The 15,926-nt window shown below is 43.6% G+C and overlaps 1 protein-coding gene across 2 annotated transcripts in view; it reads left to right on the plus strand.

Moving 5' to 3' along the window:
• The window catches only part of FAM184B (family with sequence similarity 184 member B), a 159,473-nt gene that overhangs the window by 114,294 nt on the left and 29,253 nt on the right, over positions 1-15,926 (plus strand). For both annotated transcript variants that reach the window (XM_086705373.1, XM_025922285.2), the window contains exon 8: positions 9,647-9,750. In XM_086705373.1, the coding sequence (XP_086561499.1) occupies positions 9,647-9,750 (104 nt within the window). The remainder of the gene's footprint in view (positions 1-9,646; positions 9,751-15,926) is intronic.

Here is a 15,926-nt window from a genome sequence, read left to right on the forward strand (position 1 = left end):
AGGCGCCCCTCATAGAGAAAATTTAAGGAGATTGTAACACAGCAGTAAACCTCCATATCAACCTCATTTTTTTAAAAAGAAAAACCGTAATATATTTAACCTTTCCCTTATGATAGATATTTTGGTTGGTTTTTCCATTACAGGGACTACTTCACTGGATAGCTCTGTAGTGGGATATAGTGTAGTATAGTGGTTAGGAAAGCTCACCCCTGAACCAGACGCTTGGGCTCTTATTGGCTAGAGAATCTCAAATGATTTAGTCTCTTTGCTTAAGCTTCTTCATCTGTAAAATGGGGCAATGATACCATCTATCTCAGAGGGCTTTTGTGAGAACTAAATGAATTAATATATGTATAGTGTCAGAAAGTACCCAGCATGTGGAAATGCTCAGTAGGTGCCAACTCATGATTGCAGAATTTTCTGACTCCAGTGGCATGTGATTTTTTAACTTTGATAGTTATGCCACATTGCCTTCCATTGATGATGTCCCATGGCACACTCCCAATGGCAGCGCATGTGAGTGCCTGTTTCCCCACAACTTGGCCAACACAGCACATTACAAAACTTTCTGAACATGACCAGTCAGAGAAAATTTAGAATTTAGTTGAAATATTCTTGACACGCCAACTATATGCCAGCCAAGGGAGTCGAAGCTTTGCTCAGGCTCTAGAGAGACAAAGTCCTAGAGATTCTCTCAGGCTAGTGCAGAGGATATGTTAATGGCCCTCTGCTGTGCAGTGATAGCTTTCACTACACAGGAACCTGCAAGGGGCAGAGTCTTGAAGAGAAGGCTCAGAGGGGATTGAACCATGTGGCTGCTCATCCAGAGGTGGAAACAGGGACAGGACGCCAGAACCAGATGTTATATGACCACTTCCCCAAAGATATTCTTGCTGAACTGGGGGCTATAAAATTTAAGTTTGTTCAAGACTCAGGCATTCCGGGGTGTCTGGCTGGCTCAGTTGGTTAAGCATCTGAGACTTCGGCTCAGGTCATGGTCTTGTAGTTCATGAGTTCGAGCTGCACATTGGACTCTGCACTGGTGGTGCAAAGCCTCCTTGATATTCTCTCTCCCTCCCTCTCCCTCTCTCTCTCTCTCTCTCTCTCTCTCTGCCCCTTCCCTACTTGAATGTGTTCTCTCTCAAAATAAATAAATAAACTTAAAAAAAAATACTCAGGAGTTTTAGTTTAGGCCATTGGCTCTTCTGCCAAAGCAGTGCAGAGTCAAGAAGATATAAATAATAACGCCGATTGAGAATCGAGCTGTTTTCATTCCACTCCCAGAACATGCAGAGAGAGGGTTGCCAAGCCTGGGTGTGGCTCTGTCCCTGGGACAGTTAGCTGGGACTCTGCTGAAACTTTTGTCCTTGTCTCTCATGTCAAGTCTCTTTGATTCTCTTAGATTCATAGTTTTATTCAGAAAACCATGTCAGTCTTGCTAATTCTGAAGGAAAACTTTCTTTTTTTTCTGGAAGACTCCTCTGTTGCCTGGGTCACAGTAAACTAGGGAAGATAAGGGAGAAGTTTTCATATTCTTGTGCCTATACCTCTCCAGAAGAGAAAGGAGAGTCATTTGTGGTAATTATTATTCAAGCCTTTTTTGCCTCAACAAATATTTCTGTGTAGTGTCTGTGCAGGGCATGGGGGCTGGATGCTGGGGTAAATGAGATCCTCAGAGAGTTGGTCTTCAGGGAGTTCCATTGCAAGTGGGGGAAATAAAATTTTATTTAAATAATAACCCGGTATGAGAAATACTGTAATAATGGCAGGAAGATTCTTTGCAGCCAATATGGGAGAGGCAGGTTTCTGCCAAGGGGAGTCCAGGAAGGTTCCACAGAGGAGTGACATCTGCTGCCATCTGCCTGGACACTGAAAGTTGAAGATGACTTCATCGGCAAGGGGAAGGACCACAGTGAAAGGTCCCAAGTCGAAATCGCCAAGACTGTTAGGAAGGGAGATGAGGGGTACTCCAACACTTCCCCAGGCCTGAGAGGTGTCCCCTGGTCACAGGAGGCCCTGTGCACTTTGCCGGGTAGCTGTCACCAAGTACCATAACTGGATCATATGAATCCAAGGGTGTCAGCTGTCCTGAGGGCGGGCAGACAAATAATCACTAAGCCCTTGAACAACTGCAATGTCTCTGTGTGATGTGAGTAGAGGGGTCTGGTTCTATCTGACATGGAACAGGCAGGCTGCCCTGAAGAGTTACTCTGTGGAGAGATTCCTGGCCGAGAATCAGACTGAGATCTGCTGATCCTGGGAAGACAGCATAGGGAGGGCAACAGCTCCTGTGTGAGATTAGGACATGGATTCCACCCCAGCTGTACCCTAGACCTACTTGGGGACCTCAGGTAAATCCGCAAACCTGAGATCAATTTCCTTATTAATCTGATAAGGCCCTGACTATGTGCCAAAAACTTAGTGCTTTACACAGTCACACAACAACCCTAAAAGACAAGTGTCATTATTATGCTCATTCTGCAAGTAGGGAAACTGAGGCCCAAAGAGTAGCATCAAGGCCCATGATATCATTCCATACTGCTTCTCATTAGTAAAATGGTGGCTATAATCCCTGCTTGGCTCCACACCCCAGGGACTTTTGGTAATGAACAGAAGAATGCGTATGAAGGCGCTTTTCAAAACTGTTCAAGATTCTATAAATGTAAGGTGACTTTATAGTATCTATTACAGTCCCCTGTAATCATTTCAGCAAAACCCCATTGCATTAGGTGTTCTATTTTAAGATGTACATAATGCTACTTTTGAAAGATTGTCAACTGAACTTGAGGATGACTTTGAATATTCCCTTCCAGGAGATTTCCTGGGCGTGGGTGTTCCTTTAAAATAGAAACAATCCAGAAGAGGTTAGCTGCCTGGAAGATGAAAGATGAAGACCTAATGTGAACACAAGTTTAAAATAACCAGCTATTTGCTTGGGAGGAGTTGGGAGGAGACTTTTATGATGGATGGTTGTAGAAGAAGCAGAACTATTTATTTTTCTGTGCATACTTTATGCCCAGGCCACTTTGGCTCTGGACAGAGAGTGCTGGGCTGAACCGGAGCCTGATGGGGAAACCAGGAGTGTGAATTAGGGGTGGATAACTTAGAATACACCAGGAGTGGCTCAGGGTCCTTCCTGGGAGGAACTCACTGAGACCCTAGGCAGATAACCAGGAAACGGGCAGCTGGAGAGTCTGTTCTATTTGAAGGTCAGAGAAGAACACACCATTGACATGAGTAGTGGTGGGCTTGAAAGCATTCATTCAGCCAACTGGTGATCTCCATGGTCATATCCATTTGTGAAATATTCCAATGGCACCCTAGTGCCTTTTGAATGATGTAGTTTGACTTCAAATGCCAGGCGCACAGATAGGGGGAGAGAGGGGGGAAATATTTTTGACATTTATATGGTCTATTGGTCCACACCCCACCTCCCCACACCCCCCCCCACCCCGCTACACCAAAAGTTTGCTGAAATCAAGAACTATGTGTTCTTAATCTTTACCCTTTCCAGTAGTTAATGTATCTGCCTGTGGCAGATGTTTAGCACCATCTCATACACAAATTGATACATGACATGACAACTGAATGAAGGGAATTAAGGGTACCATTTTGGGTCCTGATAGTTAAAGGTTGGATTAGGAACCCCATACAAAATTTGCCTTGGTTGGAGGATGATTTAGAAGAACACTGGGGTCCTTCTCCAATTACATGTGGAGGAAGAGGAGGATTCACCTTCCTCTTTGGGAAGGATGTCCCTGTCTCTGGCCCTAGGGGATGGAAAAAAAGCGAATAGACAGAAAGGATTACTGAGTTCACCTCCCTGTTGATTAGGAAAACAGCTTTCATCTGTCAGGTTGATTTTGAGCATCTGTTTCACAGACAGTTCTCATATCACATTTGTACAATGTGGTTTGAACTCATACCCAGTTAAGTCCCAGTGCTGGCACCTGGCAATCTTCCCAACATGGTGATCACATGGAATCATGGCAGGGAGTGGGACAATCCAGGAGTACAGTCCTCATGCCACCCTCCAGGCTATGTGACCTGAGGCAAGTAGCTGGACTACTTATATGACCTCACATCCCCATCTGTAATGTAAGGATGGCAGTGTCTTTCCTGCCCACCTTACAGAGCCATAGGCATCCATCAGTTAATGTACGGAAATAGAAAATGTGATGCAGCTGGGAACCGGTGCAGTCATCTGGGTGCATCATCAGCTCTTTATAGCATTTTCCATTCTCTCCTGTTTCTGGACTCCTGCCCAGGATGCCTTTAAATATATCAGCTGTTGATAAGGTGGCCCAGAAATTACATCCTGCACATTCCCTTTCATGATCTTCACAATGGCTCAGTACATTTGAAATTTTTTTCATCTCTATAATAACTTTCATGAGATATTTGTTCATTATTCATATTGCTTTAAGTGTCTTCTTTTTCCCTTGATCAGGCTTCATGTGTCTTTTCAAAAAGTCACCTTTCAGATGTGTTGGCTGGATCTCTTCTTTTCTATGTCGTTAATTTTGTCTTTCATATCTCTTTCCTTCTACTGACATGGGGTTTATTATGTTATTCTTTTTCTAAACTCTTGAATGTTTTCTAACAAATACATTTAAGGCTGTAAATTTCCCTGTAAAAATGTATGTCTTTAGCTGTATCCCATAGTTTACTTTTTAAAACTTACTTTCTTGTTGCTTTCTAATTTTGTTGCGTTATTATCAGATCACGTGGTTTGTAGAACGTCAACACTCGGAACCATGGTGAGATTTCCCTGTAGACTGCTGTGGGGTCATTTTTAAAAGTAACCAATGTGATAGAAACAAACCTATATTCTCATTTTAGTAACTTAAGTATACAGTTGACCCGTGGACAGTGTAGGGGTTAGGGATGTCAACTGCCCCACGTGGTCAAAAATCCACATGTAACTTTTAACTTCCCCCAAAATGTAACTATTAATGACCTACTATTTACCAAGAAGCTTTACCAATATCATAAACAGTTGATTAACACATATTTTAAAATAAGCTACAGGAAAGAAAATGTTATTAAGAAAATCATAAGGAAGAGAAAATACATTTATAATACTGTACTAGATTGTGCTGAAAAAAAAAATCCACGAATAAGTGGACCCTCACAGTTCAAATCTGTGTTGTTCAGGCATTGACTGTATGTTTGAATTGTAGCTCTGTGATATGTTCACTGTATGATCTTAGGGAACTTATGTATTCTCTCTTGCCTCAGTTTCATCACCTTTAAAATGGGATGATACTGCCCATCTCATAGTTGAGGGCCTGGCAACATGTAGTACCATGTAAATGTTAGCACTGATTAGTATTTCTTTTTTAGCTATTATGTTTGGGTTACTAACTTTGTTGTTCAAATATTCTATATCCTAGCTCATTTTGTCTACTTAATATATCAGTTTCTGAGAGATGGTTATTAGATTCTCCCATTACAGTTACAAATTTGCCCATTTCTCCATACGGTTCTGAAAATTTTGCCTTATGTTTTCAGGTTTGATTGTTAGATGCCTACAGGTTCATTATTAGAGAGTTTTAGTGAACAATTCTTTTTACCAGGATAGATACCATGTTGAATTTAGCCAGTTCATGTTTATCATGCTTACTGATACCATTAAGATTATTTCTGTCAATTTATTTTGTGCTTTCTATTTATCAACATTTCCTGATAACCTTCAGTTTTCCTTTAGAAACTTGGACTAATTAACTTTATCATTATTTATGTACTTATATTGTAGTATTATACTATTCTGATTTATTGTTGCTATTCCACATTTACTGTGTAATTTTCCTTGGATTATATCGAACATGTATTTATAACAGGTGTCTCAAAAAGCTGTTTTGCTTAGACTGTGATATTAGCTCCTGGCCTTTGTAGGAATTAGATATCCAAGATCCTTTTAATGCCCCAGATACCTCATAGCGGGAGGTGAAGGTGGGTCTTTTGGCTTACAGTCCACATGGAGGTTGTAAGCTGGTCAATGACAACATTTTTGAAAGTGCACAGCCAGGAACCAAACTCACCGGGCCCTGCAACTAATGGCATGTCAGCCAGCTGGAATTTAGTATCCCGTTACACACAATAAAGAAAAAAGATTCAGGCAAAGGAAAATGGCCATGCAGAATGTTCTCAGTTATTGGCTGTGGGATTTATAACATTTTAAAAACTGTATATGGGATTACTTTTACCTTCTAGGATGGGAGACAGAGAACACTCCTATAACTAACGCAAAGCAGAAAAACTATTTTCTGTTTTATTTATTGCCGTGTCTCTGGAATAGTGTTCGTCACCTAGTAAATGACTCATAAATATCTGTGAGCAATTTACAGTAGCAAAAAAGAAAAAAATTGTTATGGGAACTTCAAGAGCAGAGGGTATAATTGCAGCAAAAGAGATTGTGAAGGCTTCATGGAGGCAGTGGCTGTTGAGTGGGGCTTTGGAAGGATAAGCATGATCTAGAGATTAAAGAAACAGAGTACTAGAAGTGATAGAAAATATGGGATTCATTTTGGGAAACAACATGGCATGACTGTGGGAGACATTCCATATTCGACTGTTGCATCTGTGCCCGGTGTTGGGCTTAAAGAGGGCCTACAGCAGGGCGGGCAGTCAGAAGGACAGAAGGACAGATGGGGAATGGGGAAGACCAAGGACGAATACAGCCCAGGAGGCTGAGCTGAAATGGTATCAGTTTCTGAGGCCGATGAGCCTCCAGCTCTGATGATTTTGGTGACCTGTAGGAGAATCCGGCATCCTTCATCATAGGGCTAAACATGCCCTGGGCCCAGGGTGTGAGAAGCCTATGGAGGGTCTGGTGAGAAGTAGAGGAGCCGAGAGCCCCGAGCAGCCCAGGCCAACCAGCCAAGCCAGCAGATCAGCGACAACGTGCACCTACATCAAGCATCCAAGCATGAAAAGAAGCAGGCTGCTCCTTCACACCCATATTCCAGGTCTTAAGCAAAGTCACATGGCCCAGAATTATGCAGGGAAGGAAAACCTGGAAAAGGTAGTTTTGGCTTAGCTAAGGACCCAGACAGGGTTTCGAAAGTTTGGGTGTGGGAGGCAGAGGGAACTCTTACTCTCCAATGGGCCACCACCTCCGGGCACCCCTGAACACACCCACCCAGGTAGAGATGGGCAGGGGTTCCCTGAGGGCCACTTCCACCCTGATTCTCTGGAAATGAAGGGTCCAGGATCGTATGGCATCTGCTATGTTTAGAGGAAACACAAATGATTCGAACAGAACTTGGAACTTAAGAATCATAAAGGCACAAAGGGCCCCTGAGTAGCGCTGGAAAACACCCGAACTCTGGGCCATGGGATGTAGTGGGAGTGTGGGGCAGGTGTGGAAGAAAATGGCCCTCCTGCTATCCTCTAGTGGCCCATGATTTGTTTCGGTTTATTCATATAGTGTGTACTGAATGTTCTCCATGTGCCACACACTGTTCCAGGAACCAAGGAAAGGAGCGTGAACAGAGCAGAGTCCCTGCCGCCCTGGAGCTTACCTTCCAGAAAGGGAAACCGAAGAAAAAAGTAGACAAGTAATTAACATGAGGCCATGATTTGCACTTTGAGGAAGTTATAGAGCAAGGTGGGAGACAGAAAGGGAGAGGGGGTGGTATTTTAGAGAAGGTGATCAGAGAACAATAATCTTGGGAAATCTTAATTTGAGTATTCATTCTATTTCAAGGACTTTACATTTATTGGTTTATTTAATCCTCATGACAACCTAAATAGTTTTTCTATTTAGTATTAGATATTAGATAGTATTACTATCATTAGTAACACAGAGAACTGGGATTTAAACATAGGTATCTGGTACCAGAGCCCAGAATTTAAACCAGGGAAAGTCTCTCTGTTGTGGTGAGTGAAGTGAAGGAGCAAGGCATGCCAATATCTTAGGAAAGAGCATTGTGGGTGGTGGAACAGTCTGTGCAAATGCCCTGAGGCAAGTGCATGCTTGTTGTTTAGGGAGGATGAGACCAAGAGTTCAGATTGGGACATGCTGCAGTTTGAGAATCTTGTTAAGCATCCGAGAATATCTAGGATATCTCTTGGAGATAAGCATCCAAGAGATATCTGGAGGACAACTGGATATCCAAGTCCAGACTTCAGGGGAAAGCTTGGAAATAGATTAAATTTCTTTGTCATCAGTATTCTTGGAATTAGATGAGATTCTGGGGAGTGAGAGAGAGAAGTCCAAGGACTAAGGTGTGGAGCAGAAGAGCAGGTGGCTTGAGCAGAAGAGACTAAGAAGGAGCAGCTGGCAAGGGAGGAGGACAGAGGGCCGCATGCAGAAGGGAGTGACCAGATATTTCCAGTTCTGCAGCGACTGGAAATGGCCCAAGGAGTGGCCATTGAGTTTGGCAGCACAGAGGTCATCATTGGCCTTGACATTGGTGACTTTTAAACACTTTTTTAATGTTTATTTATTTTTGAGAGAGAAAGAGAGACAGAGCGTGAGTGGGGGAGGGGCGGCGAGAGAGGGAGACACAGAATCCGAAGCAGGCTCCAGGCTCCAAGCTGTCAGCACAGAGCCCGACGCGGGGCTTGAACCCACAGGCCTTGAGATCATGACTTGAGCCAAAGTCGAACACTTAACCGACTGAGCCACCCAGGCGCCCTGACATTAGCGACCTTTGATAGACATTGCAGTACCTGGAAATACAACCAAAGCAATTTCATGTCAGGTTGAGAGGGAATGGGAGCCCCAGGCCCCATCCTCCAGCCTCTGTTCTGCCCCTTGCAAACCCTGAGGGTCCCAGGGACATGTCCCAGGGTCTCTGGAGCACAAGCTGAAAACCACAGATGTAAGCAACCTGTTTGTTTCACAGCTGATGAAGCTTTTGTCCAGAAAAGGGAGAAGGAGGCTGGCTCAAGGCCATACAAGTAGTTAGCGGAACCCCAGGTTACAATTTATCATTATTTAATGAGATTTGCCCATAAAGAAATCTGTTCCTAGCTTGTCTTATAATAGTGTGTTCCATAGACAGTGGTTACTATGACAAATAGAAAAATCAAAATAAAAAAGTCTTTTTCACCTTTTATCTCTTTGGAAAGGGGAGAATGCTAACACGAACAAATTAGATTCACAGAAAATTCTGAGGCCTCAGTGATCATTCCTGGTTTCCACATTCTCCTCCTACCACACCTTATGTCTCAACACGTACGGTCATTCAGAGAGTCCCATGTTCTCCGATCCTATGTAATGAGATGTCACAGGCTTCCACCTTAAAACAGGTATCATAATAATAGCAGTTGTTCACACTAATCAGTAAGCTTTGCTGGCAGTGTTCTCTGATCCCCACAGCAGCCCCAGGGTCAGACTGCCTGATTGTATGTCCCATTTCTGCCACTCACTGATGGTGGGACCCTGGACAGGTTACTGATTGTCTCTGAGCTTAAGTTTCATCAGCTATGTGAAATGCTTGGTCAGCTGAAAGACAGGACAAGGGGACAAGGGCTGCTGCTAAACCAGGCACTGTGCTGGGCACTGAATCAAACCAGGCTGTGCACCGATCGTGGATCGCTGGGGGTCCTTTCTCCTCCACTCTCTGGTTTGATAAGCCACAGGCTGAATCAGGAAAGTGTACTTAGTCTCATCTTGCAACTGTTTTTGCCTTAGGATCCATGCTCGAAGCTGAATAAACCTCAGACCCCACCCAAAGGAGAAGAGTACCAGGATAAGTTAGCAGCTGAAGAAGGAACCAGCAGTGATGAAGAAGAAAGGTACAGGAGGCCATACAGGCTTGCAAGTGCTCCAATGAATGAGAACTCAGATTTGGAAGGACTCATTCATTCATCCATCCATTCATTCATTCCTCAAGTATTTATCACTGCCCTTTACATCATGTCCTCAGTGCAGCTTTGGGTTTTACACAGTTTATCTTATTTAATTGTTATACCAACCTGGAGAGTCCATTCTATATATTAAGAATCTGAGACTCAAAGAGGTTAGTAAGCCTGTCTAAAACTCAGACCTGGACTAGCCTCAAACCTCTATTCCTTATTCTTCCAAGTTTTTTTAAACTAGGGGAGATATGGGGACTCTGTCACTGATGGGAAACCCCCATCTCTATCACCTATATTAGTCAGCTTTAGCTGCTGTAACAAACATCCCCAAAATATCAGTGATTTTTAACTCATAGGTCAGCTATGTATAATCTTGGCTCCTGGCTGAGGGTCCCATGTTATTGCCTGTCCCAAACCTTGGGTAGAGTTCAAGTCTCATCCACATGCTTTGTCATTCTGGGACTGAGACTGAAATATTAGCCCCTATCTAGGGCATGTTGTTGTCATGGTAAAGGGAAGAATCTCAAAACAGCTGATGAAAATATGCAGTGGCTTTTAAAGCCTACACTCAGAACTGCATTCTCTCATTTCTATTCGTATTCCACTGGCCAAAGCAAGTCACATGACCCAAACTATCACTGGACAGAGAATATGCTGTCCATATGACTTATAGTCAGCTCTGGCTGCTATAACAAAACACCACAGATCGGGTGGCCTAAACAACAGAAATTTGTCTCTCATAGTTCTGGAGGCTGGGAAGTCCAAGGTCAAGGTGCTGGTCCTGGAGAACTCTGCTCTGGCTTGCAGGTGGCCATTTTCTTTCTGTGTCCTCACATGGTGAGCAAGGTTGAGGAAGGGGGGTTAGAGGAGAGAGAGGGTGGGAGAGGAGAGGTCTCTCTCATGTCTTTTGTTTTAAGGGCATTAATCTCACCACGACCAGCTCCACCCTCATGACCTAATCACCTTCCAAACCCCCATCTCCTGACACCATCACATTGGGCAATAGGTTTCAACATATGAATGGGGGGGGGGGCATAAACATTCAGATCATAGCCTTGGGAAAGCAGAGTCTACACCCCTAAATCAGACCGATGGCAGTGTCAGGTGGTGTAGAGCCCAGTGAACTCCCAGCTACCAGTATTTCACAGAATCCTCCAGATTCTGCCTCAGGATCTATGAGGCACAGAAGAACAGTAGTTAAGGATGACAGACTAGAGCCAGGTCTCCAGGTTAAGTCCTGGTACTTCTGCATTACCATTGGCAGCCACAGACCTTGTCCTGTTTAGAACTCATAATTCCAGAGGGAAAGATAAAGCCTTTTTCTTAAAAATACTGACAGAAACTTCAAAGAAGTCTCTAAGTTGCCCAGCTTGGGTCACATGTTGATGCCTGAGCCAAGCTGTCTGGCCTGGCCTTTGTCACCTGCCCTCCCCTGGGCCCATCTGGGGATGAGGGCAGAGTGAGCTGCACCTGAACCCTGTGGACTAAGAAGAATCACGGGAAAAGAGGAAAAGCTTTCCCCAGGGAGAGGATGCTGGGGCAGCCTTGTCTTTTTCTCCCGTGGTGGCTATACTGGTAAGGGCTGTCCTCAATTACAGAAGCAAAACGGAGGTGGGGGCTCTGAAGGTCATTCCCACAGGGCTGTTGGTGGGAACAGAAGAGCTAAACAGTGATAAGATAGGAACAGAATGGTTGCCTGAGAGCTAAGATCAGGAGCTGCAGGAAGGGGCGAGGTTGCATATTCAGTAGTTGCCCTCATGGGGAATGCTTGTCAGGAAACCGGGCTTTTTGGAATGGTGGCTCTAAGAGGGAAGTGGCTTTTCCATTGGCTTAAGGTCATCGTCAGAAGAGCAGGTTAGGATCAGCTTTAATGGGCAGGGACAGGGACGTCAGGAGAGCCAGTTCGCTTGGTGATGGCTGGATGGAAGTGGCTCCTTAGGAGGTGAGGGAAGTTGAGGCAGTAGAATGAGGTCAGAAAGGGACTTTCCATGAGTGGTGTTCCAGGGAATAATGATGGTGATGAAAATAATAATAAATATTTACTGAATGTTGGCATATGACGTGTGTGTAACATGTTGGCACATTGAAAGGATTAACCCATTTAGGGGCGCCTGGGTTGCTCAGTCGGTCACACCTCCAACTTCGGCTTAGGTCATGATCTCACAGTTTGTGGGTTTAAGCCCCACGTCGGGTTCTCGTCTGTCAACGCAGAGCCTTGGAGCCCGCTGTGGACCCTCTGTCCCCTTCTCTCTCTGCCACTCCCCCCTCACGTTCTCTCTCTCTCTCTCTCTCTCTCTCTCAAAAATAAATACTTAAAAAAGGATTAACCCATCTAATTATTATGTAAATACTATTTTTGAAGTACCTCACTTGAAAGATGAGGAAAATAGAGGAAAGGGAGGTAACTTAACAGGGAGGTTATTGTCTCCCAAGGTAGACAGTAGGATTGGATGAGTGTCTCTGACTTCAGAATCACGGTTTTAGCCACATCTCAATTTAGGGCAGCTAAATTGAGTGTGTGTAAAACCAAGAGCCACAGGCCTTCCACCTCTCCAGGGTCACTTGATTCACTGATAGTCAGTAATAAGAACTGAAACTTCCACTTCCAGCCATGGGCTTCCAGTCTGGTACTAGTTACTCTTTCTGGAAACAGCTATAGAACTGGAGAAAACAGGGGCCCCTGGCTGGCTCAGTCGGTTGAGCATCTGACTTCAGCTCAGGTCATGATCTCACGGCTCAAGGGTTCAAGCCCTGCGTCGGGCTCTGTGCTGACAGCTCAGAGCCTGGAGTCTGCTTTGGATTCTGTGTCTCCCTCTCTCTCTGCCCTTCCCCTGCTCAGGCTCTGTCTCTCGCTCTCAAAAATAAATAAACGTTAGAAAAAAAATTTTTTTTTAACTGGAGAAAACATGAATGCATGCTTGAGTAATGGGACAACATGCAGGGAAGGTTTGTCTTCTTGAGAAGGGAACTGTAGGTCCAAGCCCACGACCGCCCCCTCTTGCCCCTGCTCTTCTGTCTATGGGGAGATGCCAGCTGTGGCGGGGGGAGGTGAAGTCAAGCTGAGCTGAGAAGGCAGACAGCAGGGCTCAGGGCGGCTAAGGTGGCTGGAATTTATAAGGCAGGGTATCAGAGGAGATGGTCCTGTGGGGGCAGGAAGGGCAGAGATCTGTTAAGAGGACTTTCCACAGGTCCTCGGCCAAGGGCTTCAGAGAACATCTACAAGATGAGACCCGCACGGTGCCAAGATGTGTGCCTGCTGCCGTGGCACTGAGAAAATGCGAATACCAGAGGCGGTGCTGAGCTGGGAGGTGGTGCCGTCCCAAGCACTACAGGCCTTCGGTGGAGACGTCGTGGAGGTCATACTTTGGGGGTATGAAGGCCATGAAGAACAGACAGTTATAATCAGGGAACAAATAGGGAACTCAGCCGAGGAATGAAAACCTTGAAACAAAAGGAAATTCTGAAGCTGTAAAGTATAGTGTTCAAAATGAAAATCTCACGGGTGTGTATAATAGCAAATTGGAGACCATGGAAGAAAAGTTAATCACTTAAAGACAGATGAATAGAAACTACCTTATCCAGAGAATGAAGAAGAAGAAAGAAAAAAAAAAAAAAAACATTTTAAGGAAGAGACCTGTGGGACAAAATCAGATGGTCTAAGATGCATGCAGTTGGGGCCCAGGAGGAAGAAGAGAAAGAAAATGGATCAGGAAAAAATATTTTAAAAAATAGTGGCTGAATATTCTCTCAGAGTGATGAGGAATGTCAACTTACATATTCAGGGAGCTCAGCAAACGGCCAGCAGGCTGAATCCAAAGACAGTGTCACAGATACATCCCAGAAATCCCTAGATACATCACAGAAAAGCTGCCAAAACAAATATACCCCCCAAAATCTTAAAAGTAGCCAGCCTTTGAAAAGACATTACAAATATAGGGGACACGTAAATGCTCATGAGTACTAATGACAACAAACTTCTCTTTGGCCTTCCAGCCTTATTCTCTTTCTGCGTTCCAAAAAAAGCACTTGAACACTATCATTAAAGTACTGGGGCGCCTGGGTGGCGCAGTCGGTTAGGCGTCCGACTTCAGCCAGGTCACGATCTCGCGGTCTGTGAGTTCGAGCCCCGCGTCGGGCTCTGGGCTGATGGCTCGGAGCCTGGAGCCTGTTTCCGATTCTGTGTCTCCCTCTCTCTCTGCCCCTCCCCTGTTCATGCTCTGTCTCTCTCTGTCCCAAAAATAAATAAACGTTGAAAAAAAAAAAATTAAAGTACTAAAAGGAAAAATAAAAACAAAAACAACCTGTCAACTCCAAATTCTAAATCCAGTGAAAATATCCTTCAAAAATGAGAGTAAAACAAAAACATATTCGGGCACACAAAAGCTAAGAGAATTTTTCACCAACCAACTTTCAGTATGATAAATGCTAATGGAATTTATTTAAGCCAAAAGGAAGTGACTGGATTTAAACTTGGATCTAGGGGGGTAGAAAATGAAGAACAACAGAAATGGTAAACATTTAGGTAAAAGTCTATTGTTTTACTTTCTTTCCATTTCTTTAAAACACATCTAACTGCTTAAGAAGGAGCATGATGATAATGATATTACCATTTTACTGTGGGATTCATAATGTATGTTACTGATAATATATGACTACATTAGCACAAAGGACATGGATAGGCTTTTTTTTTCTTTCATTTTTTTGTTTACTCTCACTTCTTTTTTAATAGCAGTATAGTTGACAGGCATGTTACATTAGCACAACACAGTTATCCCAAAACTCTATGCATTATGCTATGCTTTCCACAAGTGTAGCTACCATCTGTCACCATACAACACTGTTACAATACCATTGACTGTGTCCCCTGGGCTGTGCCTTTCAACCCCATGACTTCTTCATTCCACAACTGGAAGCCTGAGTCTCCCTCTGCCCTTCACCTGTTTGCCCAATCTCCCCACCTCCTCCCCTCTGGAAACCATCAGCTTGTTCTCTGTATTTATGGGTCTGTTTTCTGCTTTTTAAGAAATTTGTTCATTTGCTTTGTTTTTTAGATTCCACATATAAATGAAATAATTTGGTATTTGTTGTTCTTTGTCTGACTTATTTCACTTAGCATAATACACTCTAGGTCTTTCCACATTGTCACGCATGGCAAGATCTCATTCCTTTTTATAGCTGAGTGATATTCCATTATATATGTATATAATGTACCATAATATACATACACACATTATCTTTATATACATATATATCCATCCATCCCATATTTTCTTTATCCATTCATCTATGGATGGACTCTTGGGCTGCTAGGATTAATGGAATTATATTGTTGTAAGGGACTTATGTGTTACATCAAGAGGTACCTTTTTTTTTTTTTAATGTTTTCATTTACTTTTTTGAGACAGAGAGAGACAGAGCATGAGCAGGGGAGGGGCAGAGAGAGAGGGAGACACAGAATCCGAAGCAGGCCCCAGGCTCTGAGCTGTCAGCACAGAGCCCGATGGAGGGCTCGAACTCACGGACTGCAAGATCATGACCTGAGCTGAAGTCGGCCGCTTAACCGACTGAGCCACCCAGGTGCCCCAAGAGGTACCTTATTAACTCTAATAGATTGTGATAAGTTAAGGATACAAATTGTAATCCATAGAGCAGCATTAAACATTAATACAAAGAAGAACTAAAACAATTCAATAAAAGAACTAAAATGGAATACTGAAAAATATTTGCCAGGTAGGAAGACAGAAAGGAAGAAGAGAAGAAGAACAGTTAAAAAAAAAAAAAAAAAAAAAAAAAAAAGATTGGGCAAATAGAAAGCAAATGGCAAGACATAGATTTAAGCCCAACCATTTGAATAATTACAATGTACATGAACCAAACATAGCATCTAAAAGAAAGAGATTGTCAGGAAAACAAGGCAAGATGTTGCTATGCACTGTCTACAAGACAGACATTTAAATACACATGAAGACACTCACGAGCAAAATTGTATCCCCCGCAAAACTTCTGTGTTGAGGCCCTAACCCCGCGGACTTTAGAATGTGACATATTTAGAGCCAGAGCCTTTCAAGAGGTAATTAAGTTACAATGGGGTTGTTAGGGCCGTCCTACTCCGA

This window comes from Puma concolor, chromosome B1 (genome assembly GCF_028749965.1).
Source record: "Puma concolor isolate L17-30 chromosome B1, mPumCon1.1.hap2, whole genome shotgun sequence".
Taxonomy (NCBI): domain Eukaryota; kingdom Metazoa; phylum Chordata; class Mammalia; order Carnivora; family Felidae; genus Puma; species Puma concolor.